This window comes from Colletotrichum fructicola, assembly GCF_000319635.2.
Source record: "Colletotrichum fructicola Nara gc5 chromosome Unknown KSG_Nara_v1_contig06, whole genome shotgun sequence".
Classification (NCBI taxonomy): domain Eukaryota; kingdom Fungi; phylum Ascomycota; class Sordariomycetes; order Glomerellales; family Glomerellaceae; genus Colletotrichum; species Colletotrichum fructicola.
The window spans coordinates 4,191,061-4,206,865 of NW_027094056.1; the positions used below are offsets into that span (position 1 = coordinate 4,191,061).

At 57.4% G+C, this 15,805-nt stretch overlaps 6 protein-coding genes across 6 annotated transcripts; 3 read left to right on the forward strand and 3 right to left on the reverse strand.

The window, feature by feature from the left end:
- Window positions 1-113: 113 nt before the first annotated feature.
- On the forward strand, window positions 114-1,844 carry CGGC5_v011422 (uncharacterized protein; the record flags this gene model as incomplete). Its single annotated transcript, XM_032032722.1, has 1 exon — window positions 114-1,844. The coding sequence occupies one exon, from the start codon at window positions 114-116 to the stop codon at window positions 1,842-1,844; it is 1,731 nt and encodes a 576-aa protein (XP_031887894.1).
- A 693-nt stretch (window positions 1,845-2,537) lies between these two features.
- Window positions 2,538-5,093, reverse strand: Rnf13 (E3 ubiquitin-protein ligase RNF13; the record flags this gene model as incomplete). The annotated part of the gene is made up of 2 exons (XM_032032721.1): window positions 2,538-2,841; window positions 2,890-5,093. The coding sequence occupies 2 exons, from the start codon at window positions 5,091-5,093 to the stop codon at window positions 2,538-2,540; spliced, it is 2,508 nt and encodes an 835-aa protein (XP_031887895.1).
- A 4,307-nt stretch (window positions 5,094-9,400) lies between these two features.
- On the reverse strand, window positions 9,401-10,568 carry CGGC5_v011424 (uncharacterized protein; the record flags this gene model as incomplete). The annotated part of the gene is made up of 2 exons (XM_032032719.1): window positions 9,401-10,397; window positions 10,450-10,568. 2 exons carry the CDS (start codon window positions 10,566-10,568, stop codon window positions 9,401-9,403), a joined length of 1,116 nt encoding a protein of 371 aa, XP_031887889.1.
- Window positions 10,569-11,138: 570 nt separating this feature from the next.
- sos7 (Kinetochore protein Sos7) lies at window positions 11,139-11,981 on the forward strand (the record flags this gene model as incomplete). The annotated part of the gene is made up of 1 exon (XM_032032718.1): window positions 11,139-11,981. The coding sequence occupies one exon, from the start codon at window positions 11,139-11,141 to the stop codon at window positions 11,979-11,981; it is 843 nt and encodes a 280-aa protein (XP_031887890.1).
- Window positions 11,982-12,477: 496 nt separating this feature from the next.
- rpl37 (60S ribosomal protein eL37) lies at window positions 12,478-13,085 on the forward strand (the record flags this gene model as incomplete). The annotated part of the gene is made up of 4 exons (XM_032032717.1): window positions 12,478-12,481; window positions 12,595-12,657; window positions 12,741-12,812; window positions 12,946-13,085. The coding sequence occupies 4 exons, from the start codon at window positions 12,478-12,480 to the stop codon at window positions 13,083-13,085; spliced, it is 279 nt and encodes a 92-aa protein (XP_031887891.1).
- A 663-nt stretch (window positions 13,086-13,748) lies between these two features.
- On the reverse strand, window positions 13,749-14,687 carry elp6 (Elongator complex protein 6; the record flags this gene model as incomplete). Its single annotated transcript, XM_032032716.1, has 3 exons — window positions 13,749-14,030; window positions 14,083-14,367; window positions 14,457-14,687. The coding sequence occupies 3 exons, from the start codon at window positions 14,685-14,687 to the stop codon at window positions 13,749-13,751; spliced, it is 798 nt and encodes a 265-aa protein (XP_031887892.1).
- Window positions 14,688-15,805: the final 1,118 nt, after the last annotated feature.

Genomic DNA, 15,805 nt, shown 5'->3' on the forward strand with positions numbered 1-15,805 from the left:
TTTCTTCCCGTTCTTCCCTCCTGGGCGCCATCGCACTTTCTCTCCAACCACCTGACACACTGCACATCACCAACACTTCTACATTCTCCCAACCACCACTGTCCTTTGCGAGCATGGATCCTCGTCACAGCCCGCTGCCCGAACATGCCCAGCGCAGCGGTAATGTGATGAGCGTCGGAGCCGTGATGAGCGATGAGAACGAAACGAGTGCTGACGCGGGTAGCGTGAGCAGCGAGACCATCATGAGCGCCGCATCTGCGTCTGGCGGCGATGAAGCTGAGCAGCCCCTGCCGCCCACGACCCTAGAAGAGATGCCTGAGAACCTAGCTGAATCAAGTCGCGAAAACCGACCCTCCAAACAGTCGGATGAAGACGCAGACTATGAGAAGCGCATGGAAGAGTATCGTCAACGCTACGAAGAGGATCTGCGACGCCATTTCCCCCAGCTGTCTAATGATGATGAGGAAGACGATGAGGATGATGAAGATGACCCGCTCGACCCTTTCACGCAATCTCTTCTCTCGGCATGGGACCCCGAAACCGACACCATCGACCCGCGAATCCACAACCCCGACGACCGCGACGATCCGACCCCGCTGCCGCCACAGATCGAGACCGACGAGCTGTACATGAACGACTACATCCCAACCGACTGGCAACAGGCCTACAAGCCCGGGACCTCCATCGTCCTCGTCCCCCACAAGCCCGCCAACCCGCACGGCTACGCCGCCTACGCGACCCCGGCGAACGTCAACCCGTCCGACTGGGGTTACAATGACTGGCTCCTGGCGCGATCGCGCTCCGAACACGCCCTCCACCACCGGCCGACCCCGTACACTTCCATGACCGAGAAACAGCGCAGAACCGCCGGCCTGCCCCCTCCCTTCGAAAGGGACTACTCCGAACACCCAACCGAGCCCCAAGCTTCGGTCTCCCTCAAGCTGGTGAATTTCCTCTCAGGCGGGCCCTGGTCAGGCCCAGCGGTGTTCCTCTGCGAAGTCACGCAAGGCGCGCGCGCCTTCGCCATGCCCCAGCGCGTCGTCGCAAAGTTCCAAGACCCGATGTTCTTCCAGGCCAGCCCCCCGCCCGACCAGCCCTTCTACAACGAGTTCGACCGCGCCAACTTCAACCTGAGCCGCGAGGCCGGCGCGTACGAGCAGCTGCGCAAGACAAACTGCCACGGCGCCCCGCACCTCGCCCCGGCGTACTTCGGCGCCTTCACCGCCGAGATCCGCACCACGAACCCGGCTCTCATCGGGGACGAACCGTTCCTCCCCCGCAGCGTCGGCGTCATCCTCCTCGAGCACATCGACGGCGTCTCCATATCCTCCCTCTGCGACAGACACGGCCCCGAAGGCGCCCTCACGCCGCGGTACCACGACGCCCCCCGCAACGCCTTCGGCCAGCTGGACATGAGCCCCGCCAGCCGGCTGGACATGCTCAAGACATTCATGGACGGTTTCGTCCGCCAGCTCTTCGCGGGGGTCTACCAAGAAGAGGCCATCAGCCCCGACCACATCCTCGTCGCCCCGGCCGCGCACGGCCGGGCCCGCGTCGCGATGATCCATTACCGCGACTCGTTGGTCGACTGCAAGTGTATGAAGCCACAGAGGAAATACGATGATTTCCCCCACCCGCCGCACCCCTACACCATCTTCAAAGACGCGTACCACCTGAGTGCGCTCGAGGGATGGTTCCCTTGCCAGTGGATGGACAAGGACAACGATGAGCTTGAGGAGTGGCCGATCAAGACCTTCGACGACGACGCCTTTGGACCCTATCACCCTCTGAAAATCGGAACAAGTGACAGCGGTGGAGAAAGGAAAGCTGGAGAAGTAGTCTGAACGGGAGGAAGAAACGCAGAAAGGAAGAAGAGGGCGCGAGCAAACATGATGCTGGCCGGAAGTGATTCTGAATTCTGTTGACGGACATCGCGGCTCCAGGTTGCGGAGAGGCTAGAGTAGCATGTTAGCTCGTTGTCTGAATCAGACTCCTCATGTTTCCTCTTGGATGATGATCGCAGTCTTGCCTGTCAAATACGATTAATAAATAACGCCTCATGGCGTGCTGAGCAGGACAGCTAGGCCCAATACAACATTGCAAGAACATAGTCACGGACGGGTCAACTTCGTTTTCCAACAAATGTGTGCGTCTTCTCCTACAGACAACGGGTATAATAAGACACTACCTCCCGGCACTTCTGCCCATGCCAGCAGCAACACACCAAGGTGAATCAAAAACCAAAAGAACAGAAAACAGCGCATTCAAGCGAGTGTAGTGTGTTTTCCCCCATCCCAGAACACCCAAACGAGAAACACAGAGGCAGAGGGGAGGGCCGCTTCGCCCGGCTCCTTCTCCAAATGCAACCCAGCCCAAACGTGACACCTGTGTCCCAGAAATGCCGTCAACCCTGATTACGCCGTATACCCCCATTTCTCCATGAGTCGCGGCCATGCTTTCGAGACCCGCAATGTGTGCAGCAAAAGAGTCAAATACCAAATCGCAAATGTTCATGAGTAGAGTTTGTGGTGAGAGGGCTACCTGTTGCGGTCCTCTTGGGGTGGTTGGCTGGAGCGAGATGACGAGCCGAACGAGTTCGAGAGCATGTTTAGCCACCCCTCCGGTCTATTTTGGCGTCCTCTGGGTGCGGGTGAAAGGATACCCTGCTCGACATCCTCGTCTCTGTCCCGCGAGCCGGAGCCTTCGGCTTCTACTTCGTCATCGGAGTCGTCATGGTAGGCTTCGTAACGGGGACTCGAGGGGGAACCTCTGGCGAGCGAGCGCACGACGTCGCCCTTGCAGATCGGGCACGTGCGGCGGCGTGTCGTCAACCAAGGTGTACTGACAGAGGTTAGCATAGACCAAGACCGGAAAATTAGAGATACTCACATGCACTCCGCGTGAAACTCGTGGCCACAGGGGAGGCTCATCACGCGGCTGACACCATCGACGTACTCCTCCAAACAGACTACACACTCGACCTGGCGACCCATGTACTTCTTCCATTCGCTCGAGTAGCTGCCGTTGGCTTTTTCATGCTCTGGCCTCGCGGGAGATCTAGGCATTTGCAGGGCCGAGTTAACGGATAGCAGACTCTCCGACTCAGGAATGCCTGTCGTCGTTCTAGAACGGGGCCGGGGCCTGGTCGGAGTCTGCTGAAGCAGAGGCGTGGTGGGTGTAGCGCTGGTGGGCGAAGGCATCCTAGGCGAGGGGACGGGCGACGCAGCGACGGTGTGATAGGTTCGCACGGGCAGGCGCTCGACGACAGACTTGGGTGCCCTCCAGCGTCTCCTACGGATACGAGCGCGAAGGATGAGAAGGGCATACACGACGCTGAGAGTAATCAGAGGGCTGATGACAAGCACCAGCAGGGTGTCGAAGAAGGGGCTTGAGCTGCTTGACGGGGTAATCGTGACCCAGAGGCCATCGTGGCCAACTGGTTCGTCGTCGTCGGGGATGGGGTCCTCGGCCTTGGGAGGATCCTTGGCCTTCTCCTCCTTGGAGAAATCGGCGCCATCGTCGTCTCCAAAGATCTTAGACATCAAGCCTCCGTGGGAGGAAGAGTCCTTGCTAGACGAAGAGCCCTTGGCTTCAACAGGGGGCATATCAGGGTTGTACTCGCCGCTGCCTGGTGTGATGCTTCCACCTTTGGGACCGCTGACATCCTTTCCATTCTTCGGGTTTGCCTTCTTGCCGGCCTGCTCCTTGGAAGCGTCCTCCTTGTCCTTGGTCGCTGGAACGTCCACCAGATCCGGGTCGCGCCAGTCTTGAACGCCGATCTGGAAGCTGTCTTCGTTCTTACGGGACTCAGCGACCTTGCCCTTGCCCCGCTTGGCAGCCTTTCCAAGACCATCACGAATGGCTCTATCCTTCTCCTCGTTCCAATCGTCAACGAGAACCCAGTTGTGGCGGCCGCTGCTCGGGGGTTGAATGCTGCCGTCCCCAGTTGCAGAGCTGCGGCCCCAGCTGAAGAACCACCTGAACCATCCAACGCGGGGCTTGGCTTCCTCGGCTTTGGTGGAGGCCTGCTTCTTCGGGGCCTTGACCTTGGGAGGGGCTGTCGATTTGGGTGTGGGCGTGGGGGTCGCCGCAGCTGCCTTTTGCTTGGTCTTCCTGTTCTTCCGGTTCGTGCCATCGGACTTGAGGACCTTCAAGGCAGGGCGGCCGTGCTCGTCGATGGTGTCTTCGATGAAGCTGCCCGGCTGGGTGAGAGAGGACAACAGGTGGGCTGTAGTCCGTGCGGTGAAAACGGAAGGAATGGAGACGTTGGAAGTGTCGCCTCTGGCGAACATCTGGATCAGCGGACCACCTTTTTGGTTGTCGCCGACGATGAGCGCGATAGCACCGCGGCGCTGCGCCCACTTGACCTTCTCCAGGAAGCCGCAGCCGCCACGGCTGAGCAGCACAATCTTCCCGGCGATCTCCGCCGCCTCTTGTATCGACTGGATATCGGCGTGGGTCGACTCGGTGGACAGAGCGCTATCGTGGTTCGGCGGGGGCTTTCTGGCGAGGCCCTGGTGGAGGTAGTCATCGGTGCCGTCGTCGAGGGGGCGGATCTTGGACTTCAACCGCGCTCCGGGTGGAGGCACGGTATCATCGGGGACGATGTCCTTGGCGGTGGTGTCCCGCTTGTGGTGGCTCGGCTTGCCAGCAGCAGTGGCAGCCTTCGCGTCGGCCTTCGAGATGCCCTTGGCGGCAGATTTGAGGATAGCGTTGGATTTGCCGTCCTCCCAGCCGGGAATATCGCTGCAGCCGAGCTCGCCTTCGCCTTCGCCTTCCTGGAGGTTATCGTCGGCGAAGCCGCTGCCGATCCATAGCTGGCCACTCAGGCCCTTGGAGGGAAGGTTCGGACCGAAGGCGGCAGGGCGGGCGACAAAGGAGGTGCTGTTGTCGTCGGTCAGGCTGATGGCGGCATTCGGTGTAAAGATTGAGAAGGGTGCTGTGAAGGAGAAGAATGTCGTAAATCGTGATTGCGGGACAGCGGCCGGGGCGATGACGGTGTTGGATCGCGCCAGCGATGTGACGGAGCGGCAGAAGAGGAAGAGGGAGGCGGCGAAGAAAAGGACGAGGATCGCGATTCTCGGAGTACGCATGATTGGTATCGTAACGGGTCGTTATAGTGTGTAAAATAAGAAAAGGGAGAGGTCGAAGCTCCTGATCGTGTGTCGAGGAGATGAGGCAACGGGGAGTTCGGAGCACGGCGCGAGGGCCGTCCGGTAAATCGTGCAGTCGGATGTGGTGACCGTAGGCAGGAACGAGGCTTCGAAGTTGTCGACGGTCGAGCAGCTGCTGGCAGTGGCTCAGCGGCGGACTGCACAGGTGCCGATCATGCGCGGAATCATGTGCGATGGGAAGCCGCGGGTTGTGGTGACGATGACGAGGCTGAAGGCGACGGAAGGAGGGGAGAGACTGTCTCGTTCGAGGATGGATGACAAAGGCGGATGCGGCCCTCTGTGGTCGCCGGGAAGGGTCGGGTCAAGGAAGGAGAGAGGGTAAAGGAGACGAAAAGGAGACTGGGCGTAGAAGTTGGGGGCGGGAAAAAATGGTGATGACGAAGATGTCGATCAGGATATTTTGGAAAGGCAGAAAGAAGTCAGAAGGTGTGTTCGCAAGATGCACGCAGCGCGGAGCGGTGCAGCGGCGCCATGCAGAGACAGGAACCGGAGGCAGACGCAGCAGCAGATGGACGGCAGCGAGGTGAAGGAAGCAGGGACAAGAACTCGGGTGACGAGTGGAGACGGGAGGGCAAGTGTGAGGTCGCAGCAGCAGCGGGTGGCGGGGCAGTGTTGTTGTTTAGGTGCCGGGGCCTTCTGTCTTTTTGGGTGCTGTGACTGCCCGAGGGCAGCCGTGGAGGACGTGGTGGAGGTGAAGGAAGTCACTTTTCATACAGATGGCCCAGCACAGTGACACACACACACACACCGGGCACCTCACGGCAGGTCAGGTACCTTCCCTCACGCTGTAATGGGTGGAGTCGCCTCGGGGGTTTAGGGGCCCTGTCTGGCTGAGGTCGGCGTCGGTGGGCGCATCGGGAGAGGTGAGGTCTCGGGGGTGGTATACTGTGGCTGGAGGACGCGGGCCCTCCATTGTTCCTCTGGCTGTCACTGGCCCGTCCCTCGTGCGCTGTTTCCTCCTCTCCGTCTGCGGATGGCACCATCCAATTCGATCCAGCATTCCAGTCCATTCCAATAAAGCCATTCTCGGTTTTGACCGGCATCCTGACTTGCTCGGCGGGTGGGCAATGAGCTCACCAGCTCACCATGCATCAACCCAAGTAGGACTCATGAGCAGAGGCCATGAATAAGGGCCCGCAACCGTCACCGTCACTGACTGACAGATTTTTTCTCTCACGACACAGGGGCACTTTTTGACTTTTCTCGTTTCCTGCCATCCTGGTCGCAACCCCGAAAAAGATCTCCCTGCCGACGAATGCAGGCAAGGTATTCGTACGGCAGACACAGATTCAATGGGAGCAAGCACCGGCCAACAGACGCACCCAATGGCCAGTGTCAGGATAGCAGGGGCAGGCCGTCCCTCGGCCGGCTTTGGCGGCACGCTCAAGTCGCACTTGGCCGTAAGGCAACAGCACCGTCGCCCCCAATGTTGGCTCGCCTGGGCCACCGGTGCCAGTGCCGTCTTGGTATTGTTCAGATTGTATCCGAGTCTTGGGAGGTTTTGCTTTCTGGTCTTCGGTGGGCCGGCGCGTGTATAAAAAGGTCGAGTCCACTGTCCAGGAGTGAGTAGTTGGTAAGAGGTCTCCGCGGGATGAGATGCGATGCCCACGCTTCCGCCAAACAACCCCCCCCACCCGATACCCCACCTCGAATGCTTCACCATTCAGGGCGCGGTGAGAGATTCAGTCGCGGCCGGAGGTGTGTGGGTGCCGTACCTGTCAGACTTGACGCCGGCCGCCACAATCGAAATGAACCGGGCGGGTGACTGGACGAGAGGGCTGTTTACAAGCGCCAGTGCCGACGGCTTCTGCTCTTTGTTTCACCATATTTGATGTCCATCTTTTACTCGTATCCATTCATGGCATTTTCCAGCCTTTGCGTGTATAAAATACGGTTTGTACGAATACGTGCATCTCACTGTCGAACAGACGGGAAATGAAGGTGACGAATCTGTGTTCCCATACTCCATCCCAAGGCAGTACGCTGAGGCTGAGCGACCCTTCTCCAACCTTTCCTCCTCTGCCTCCAGGGGGAAAAAACACCAACCGCGCTATCAATGACCTCACATCGACGCCGGCGCATGGACAACCCCTCGTGACCAAAAAGTTTCACTCGGCCAGTGTGTGTGTGTGCTACCCACTCAGTCAGTCAGTCAGTCACCTCGCCTCTGCTGACGGCTTGACATGGTCTAGATCCATCCAAAGAAACATCTTTCTCTGGCAGAATAACCAACTCAACCGCAATCACCTGCATCCCCAAACAACCAACATTGAAGCCATCTACCAGATGCACATCTGCAACCTCCCGCCCGCAACAGCCGTGTGTAAAGTGCATGCATGAGTCGCAATACTACTCCGAGGATAAGCTTCAACGACAACAATCGTTTCCCCGTCTCACGTGTCCACTAGATCCCCAAATTCCTCCAACAATCCCACCGCACGCGACACGTCGACTATCATAGCGTCTCACCACCAATACCCCAACGTTGTGATGGTCCCCCTCACTACTCGCGCTCCGACACCACCAAAAAACTCAATTCGCCCCCGGCGCAGTCCCTTCCAACCTCACATCTACAGCCTCGTCAACTGCGTGCTTTTCTATTAGCTCCACAACAGATTTGGCATGAACGATCCCAAGCCACACAAAGCCTCGCACGCTCAGCCTCCTCTCGACGAGGTTCTGCAAGTCATGAAACAAGGAACCACCCAGAATCCACTGACGCCGAAGATCACGACCCCCTCCGCCCTGCTCCAATCCGATCTCTCAAAGAATAGAAAAATCAAGAAGAGCCTCCCATTCCCAAGCCCGTCTACAACCTGTGGCTTGTCCAACATCTAACCCACAAGCATTCCTCAAGTCCACAACCAGCCTCCGTACCTGAACAGCCCACAAAGCAGCCATCCCCGTCATCGTCGCATCCAACACCAGCCTAGCGGGTCCCAAGAACCCCTGCCCGCAACTCAAGAGAGCTACCCTCTTTTGTTTCACATCGAAACCCCCTCCCAGTCCCAAGGAGCGAAGAAAGCGCGTATGATCTGCGACCACCCCTCCTTTGACGTTTGTTCGTGAAACAAGAGACAACCATGCGCCGTTTGCAGGCATTCATTCACTCTCCCAGCCTGCCGTCTGCGGCTTGTGACCAGTGACATCTCCTCTGGACGTATCATCCAATCCAATTCAATTGGCCTGGAGAGGCGGTTCTCGCGACTACACGTGCCAAACTTCAAGTAGTCGCAGACGACGTAGGTAGACTCCGACCTTCAGCCTCATCTCAAGTCTTTCTTTCAAGCATCCGTCGATCTACCGCATCTTCGGACGAAGCCTCGTTGAACTTGTGAGATACACTTGTGGAGAGCATCTATCTGGTTTCAGGCCTTGTCATTGGACGATAGTGCAAGTGATGTATCTCTGCTGTTGATGTCTGTCAGCCTTCATTGTCTTCTTCCGTCGCGTCTGTCCTCATCGTATATGGTCGCAGTCAGGTCTTGGCTACTCTCTCACTGTCTCCAACGCGGTTGGCCTCGTCACGTCCAATGCAGGGTGGATCTTGTCCCGCAATAAAGTTCATCAAAGCAAGGAGAACTGGTGCTCTTCAGTCTTGCGTAGCTACTTCATCCAGGAATACACCAGTCTCGCCATGATAGGAATCGGCTTTCCATCTTTCTAGGGTCCGAGGTACGACTCTCCGGACTGAGTCGGCGCCAGAGATGGGAGTATTCTGATATTCTCACGTGCTCGAGGGGGATCGCGTTGAGTGGCTGTTGCCGTTCATGGCACTATGATTCGAGTTGAAATTGGGCTGCAATAATCCTGAAAGACCCGGAAGGAAGAGAACCTTGGTAAAAATGTGGTATGTTTGTTAATGTTGTCCACGGCCACTCGCAAACACCACCAGAATTATATGGACTACAGCGATTCTTTAATATCGTGAGAAATGCCCTCGTCTTACAGGTTCAATTAGTCCTCGAACCTAGTCTATCTCAAGCAGAGCCACACCCACAGTGAGAACACCATCCAAAACTCCCATATCGTCGCTATATGCCTTTTCCGACTACAAAAAATCATTAATCACAAATATAAATCATTGCAACTTGAGGCCGATCCAATATGCAAGAAATGCCGCCCTGTCATGATGTAACCAAACATGCGCCCCGCAAACACCATGCCATAGCAGAAGTACAATCCTATCCCACGTCGCAAGAGCGGCCAATCAAACAGTGCTCCCGTCAGTTAAACTCGGAAAACAGCCCGCTCATCCCGCCCTCTTTGCCGCGATCCCACTCCCTCTTCTCCCCGGCCTTGGCCCACCGCACGTCCCTCTCGTCCTTCTGCTCGCCCGTTCGCCACTTCTTGATCATGTCCTCGCCGTACCCGGCCGCTCGCATACGCTGCTCCTGGTTCTGCCGCCACTTCTGCCTATCCCTAAAGGCCTCCACGGCGTCGTCCCAGTTCTCCGCGCCGGCGCCGGCTGTATCCTCCATCTCCACGTCCATCTTCGGGTCGTAGTCCGCTTCGAAGCGCTTGTCGATGCCGGACAATGCTGACGCTGCGCCGCGGCCGCGTGATCGTACAGGCTCCGGCGGTGCGGGGCCGATGAACTCGTCGAGTGGATCCGAGTCGGACGCAGCGGCGGAATCCTGCCTCTGCGCCGCGCGCCGGCTGCTGCCTTTGATCGAGAACCCCGTCCGCTCCCTGCTCCGTTCTCTCCTCGTGCGGTGGATCGCCGACATCAGATCCTCGCCGTCTCCATCTTTGCCCTTGCCGCTGCCGAGAGGCGATCTGTGACGATGCCTCCTAGACTTGTCGTTAGGCGAGCGCGACCTCCGCCGGCTGCTCTTATGCCTCCGGCGTTCCTCGCGTTCGGAGTCCGACTCGTCCCTGCTGCGGTGATGTCTCCGGCCCCCACGCTCGGGCGACTCGCTCCTCCTGTCCCTGTGCCGTCTGCGCGGCGGCGAGCCGTCCTTCTTATGCGACCGCTCGTCCGCCCGTGCAGGTTTCTCCTTGTGCCCGCCGAGAATCGCCTTGATGTCGCCCATCTGTCGCTTGCGGATGTCCTGTGGGCCGGCGCGCTTCCGTCGCTCCTTCTCCTCGGCGTGCTCGAGGCTCTTCAGCCGTGCTTGCGACTCGGCGGCCTCTTTGGCGAGGAGGTTCTTGTTGTGCGTGTTGGTGTCCTTGATGATGTGCCGCAGGAAGCGGGTGTTGGGCTTGGGCATGTTTGCCGGTCTGTCGGGGTTAGGACCATGGGTATGTTCAGTCGAGGGCTGGTGGGACGTACTTCTTGTCGGAGCGGAACGCCTCCATGCCCATGCTCGAGTATTTCAGCGAGCAGTCGTTTGCTTCCTTTGCGAGGAGCTCGGCTACGTAGTCGTCGGTGAGTACGGTATCGTTCGTCATCGCGGCGGACGTTCTTTCCATAGCCAGTCCAGAGAGCGTGGTCTTATCGCGACCCTTCCGACTATGGCGCGATTCAGGAAGGTGGTGGTAGCATCGAGCGTATGGTAAGGTTGCAAGCGTTTAAGTAGACGGATGACGTGAGCTTGAGCCACCAGCTGCGTGCTATCGAAGTCGGCAAGGTGTATGGGCAAACGGTGTGTTCAACAAGGCAACTGCTTGAAGCGATTCGGAATGGCTGCGGGGTTGCGTTGAGATGGAGCAAGACGTTGTCGCAAACTGTGGCGGACCGGAGATTGATCGACAGAGCAAGAGTCAATGGAGAAAGACAAGTGGGATGAGTTTCCGATGGGGGTGGCCGTGCAGGACGACAAGTGCCTTATCCGATAGCGATAATGATAAAGGACCTGGCCTGTGCGTATCCCATTTCGGACGCAAGTAAACAAACGTCACCACACACTGGACCTTGCATCCTGTCGGACAGCGCCAGCAACCTTACGATTTAGGAGTTCGTCCCTTCATACGAAACGCACGAATTGCAAAAAGATCGCGTTCAGTCTCGAATCTTTCACAATGGACGCGACAAAAGCGGCGCAGGTCCTGCGCAAGATCGAAGACCTCAACGAAAACCACGAAATCTCAATCATCAAGCTCAGCGAACCCATATCCAGCGCGGGCACGCAAGAATCACGACAACGAACCTCGGACGCATCCAACGCCTCGCAGGATGCGACGACACCAGACAGCCTCGACGCCGACCTGGCGCACTACAGGGAGCTCTTCGCCAAGCTGCGTTTCTCCTACGTCGAGCAGGTGACCAAAGAAAAGTTCATCCGCGCCATCGTCGGCGACCCGCCCGTGATCGTCACGCCGCAGGAGAACCTCGAGCTGGAGAAGGCGAACCTCGAGGCCAAGGCGCAGCTCAAGGCGCTCAAAGTGGAAGTGGCGGACATGGTGACGGACCTGGAGAAGAAGGGCAAGGAGCTCGCGAAGCGGTACGAGAGCGTGCAGCTGGACACGGCGAAGCTCAAGGAGCTACCGGACAAGATCCTCGAGTTGGAGGAAAAGGTTGCGGGGTTGAAGGAGTCACAGGCGCCGGGGCAGAGTCCGCAGATGAACCTGCCATTGGCCAAGACGCTCGAGCTGGTCGAGGAGAAGAAGAGGCAGCAGCAGCAGCTGGACCGCGAGTTGGAGCAGTTGCAGGCCAGGGTGCCGAGGAAGAGAAAGGAGATGGAGAGGTTGCAGGCCGAGTTGCAGCCACTAGAGGTCAAGAGGCAGAATAGCAAGGCCGCGGCGAAAGAGGCGCGGAGGAGAAAGGAGGGCGCAGGCGGTGATGAAGATGACCTCGAGGAGCGGGGTCGGTGGTTGAGAGCCAGCGAGGCAGCACTCAAACAGATGCTGGATATTCAGGGGTGAGCAGCAGTGTTGTGCATGTTTGGTTAATTGGTGGACGATATCATGATTTTTCGTATACCCGCGAGGCAATCTGGAATGCTCGGAATGGACGGCGTTGGCTGGATTGAAGACAATCGAATTGATTCAAGGCCCACCACATTTATGGCTTCCACCAGATTTACAGTGACTAGACGAGGTACGCGCGTGGCTCGCATCTGCAATGCGGCCCGCCTAGGCCCCTCAAAATCATGTAGTGGCCCATGCGCCGTCCAAAAACTTGCTGATTGGCCGCAACCTTCACCACCTATCGCGAAGCCCGGGTCATGTGACTCTAGCGCCTACCCGAGGTTCTGCCGCCCGAGGACCGCAAAAAAGCCCCAGTCGACCAAATTGTGTGCGCTCGGCTAGGGTCTCGAAATTTTGACACTGCGAGACGCTTCTCAAGATTCCTCCGCAAACCAACTAACCGCACCAGCAACCACAGCACCACCATCGTCGACCACCGAATACCGCCAAGATGAGTACGTGACGCCCTGCGATTGCCGTCGTCGTCGTTGCAATCGGCATCGAACGAGCCAGACGACTTTTCGTGTTTATTTCGCGATAGGACGGAAATGCTAACAGTCGCCTGCAGCGAAGGGTACCTCCTCGTTTGGTAAGAGACACAACAAGACGCACGTTCTGTGCCGTCGCTGCGGTAAGTCGAAACCACCAAATCGGGGGAGGAGCGCGACTCCTCCCACGAAATTCCGGTGACGTCCAAGCTGACGAGATGTTTAGGTCGCCGCTCTCTTCACGTCCAGAAGCACACCTGCTCTTCCTGCGGTTACCCCTCGGCCAAGACCCGCAAGTGTACGTTTTTTTTCCCACACCATCTCCGACGACGCCTCTCCGAAACACCACCATTCGAGATTCCCTCATTCAATCATCAACAAAGAAGCCCCAACTACCGAGGACGGATATGCTGACGTAGGAACCAATGCAGACAACTGGTCCGAGAAGGCCAAGCGCAGAAAGACCAACGGTACCGGCCGCATGCGCTACATGAAGGACGTCTCCCGCCGCTTCAAGAACGGTTTCCAGTCCGGCGTCCCCAAGGGCTCTACCGTCCCCGCCTCGGCTTAAACGAAGAACCAAAAACCTTTTTTCCTCCGAGCGGTTTATTCGATGCGTTAACTTCTTCGACGATGGGAATGTAAAGGGTGTCGACATGGGGGTATCTGTGCATTCGGGCAATCAAGGGGGGGAGCAAAAAGGCGTGAGCTGATAAAAACGGATCAATTCCCACGCACGGCACAGTTCGCAATGGGATATGGGCTTCTGGGAAACGAATTCTTTTACCAACGAGAAGAGAAAGCATCAACAATATTTTTGTCTTTTTTCACCCTCATGCGTTCTCCCCCTCGCGCTCCGCTGCTTGGTTGCCCAAGCGAAGGCCAGACAAGTTCAAGACAAAAAAGACAAATCATGAACCAAACGAGCAATTTGTGCAACGGGTGTTCGATGCGTTTGATACCTCTCGTGTGGGCATATGGGGAAACAGGTCTTGCATGGAATATGGATCATGGGGAGCCGGCCTCTGGCTGCTTGTGTCGTGATCCCACGCGACTACGGTCTTGCGTGATGCTAATCCCAATGGCATTCTCATGTGCATGCTCCAGGTTGCCTTAAATATGATGCTGAACCATTGTCGCTTATGCCTTCCCACCATCTATTTGTGTTCCCTTCGCGTATGTCTGAATCTCGTAAGATCGTTTGATATCATCTTTCAAACCCAGCCACCCAATCTCACTGCCCCCGTCCAAACACCTTGACGCTGCCGTCACCACCCACAAAGTACAACAACTCCGCCTCCTCAACCGTCCTCTCCCCATTCCCTCCCGCTGTGACCCTCAAAACACCACTCACATCCCTCGCCGTCCCGGTGTCCAACAGCCTCAACCCGACAACCATCTCCGCAGCGTGCGCCAGCCCCAGCACGAAGCTCGCATGCTCCTTCTCCAACGTCGTCGCCTGCACACCCACGAGCGGCTCGTCCGCCGCAACGGTCACAATCGAGGCGTGCACCTTCTGCTCGCCGCGTCAGCGTGACTCATCCAGAAGACGGTGGTTGAGCCCTTACCTCTTGTAAATCGAGCAGCATGTTCTTCACCACCAGCCCGCCGACCTCCTCCCCGGTCGCGGCGAGGAGGAAATCAGGCTGGTCGACCACCAGAACCACCTTGCCGCCGCCGCCGCTCACGTCCGCGACCGCCGCCTCGAGCTCGCGCTGGACGTCGGGTATCTTCGCGCCGCGGAGCGTCCTCCGGCCCTTGGTCGGAGGCGGCGCGGCGTTGGAGAAGAGCCCGCTCAGCCCGTCGACGAAGACGAACTTCCCGCCCCGCCCGAGGGTTTCGAGGTCGAGTCCCTATTGTTTTGTCTAGTTAGGCATGCTGCTTGTCCATTCGCGGTAATATGTCAAGGACCCTGGAGGATCTCGTAGGATAGGAGACGCACCAATCTGCCCGCGCCCTCTTTCCAAAAGGCAAAGTCCCGCATGAAGCTCACCAGGACCACGCGCGTGTCGTCCGCGGGCGCGTCCTCTGTCGGTCGGCGGAGGTAGGAGTAGAGGTACCGCAGGACGAGCCAGTTTGTGCTGGCGCCGAGGACGCTGGTGAGCAGGATCTGCGCGCACTCCGGCGGGAGGGCGAGGTAGGGCTCCAGGAGGTGCGGTATCCTCGTTGCCATTTTGAGGGAGCGTATGTGAGGTGAGTTACGAGATTGGATGAAGGGGTGTTCGTCTAAGATTTGAGATGTGAATATTAGGCTGTAAGTGAGTGATGAGTGAGTGGTGGTGTTTTGCGCTGCTGTGGCTGATGGTGGGGTCGCTGCAAAGCACGCTGCACTCAGTGCGCGGGGTGTGGGGCACTGTCAAAGAGGTTGAAATCTCGGACTGGACTTGTTGGTGTATGTAAAATGAGGTGAGAGCTTGCTGGCATTCTATCAAGACATTGAAAAATCAAGACAACATCCGATCACATCTTTACGCAGTTTCTGCATGTCCTGGTGCCAATCTGACCGCGCCGTCCGCAAAGTACCCCGCCATGATAGGGCCCACCACTCAGAAAAAAAGAATTTGACGGTTCCCCGCCACCAGCAAAAGATTGTCCTCGGAGAGGCTCGAACTCTCGACCTTTGGATATCCCTGTCTGATCACAGAGTCATATTGAGTAATATGAGACCAACGCTCTACCGACTGAGCCACGAAGACAGCTTGTTGTTATCGGCCAGGCGGTGGATGAGAAGAAGAAGCGAGGGCACATCGTGCGGACGACGGGGCCGATGAACAATGGGGCTGTGGGGTATCTTCCAGCTTGGATGGGTTTGCACTTTGAATAGCGGGAGTGGTCCGGTTGCTATGTAAGATGTCTGCGTTTATCTCATTTGGTTTCTCAAGAGATGAAGTCTGATGGCAGGTTTATTGTCCCAGGACTCTAGGAAGTATTCAGCGGTTAGTACCTGCTTACATCCTTGAAAGTCACACGGGGCTGGAGAGGCACTGACTGAGGTGCTGATTACCTTTAACAACAGGTCGGAACTACAGTGAGAGACCAGCATAATGTCAAGAGGTGAGCTGCTCTTCAGCCCATCTATACCCACGCTATCAGACAATGAAGCAACGAACGATATCCTGTGACGACCTTCTTCGTCTTGTGGTTCAGCAATATCACTCCCATCCAGCAGCGCAGCTCACATCTTCACTCCTATCTACAAAAACACTCTCATTCTCTTACACCCACTCACCTCACGACATACAGAGGCAAGTGGGTCTCCACACTTTCCCAACACCTTGAAAACCTCAAAAA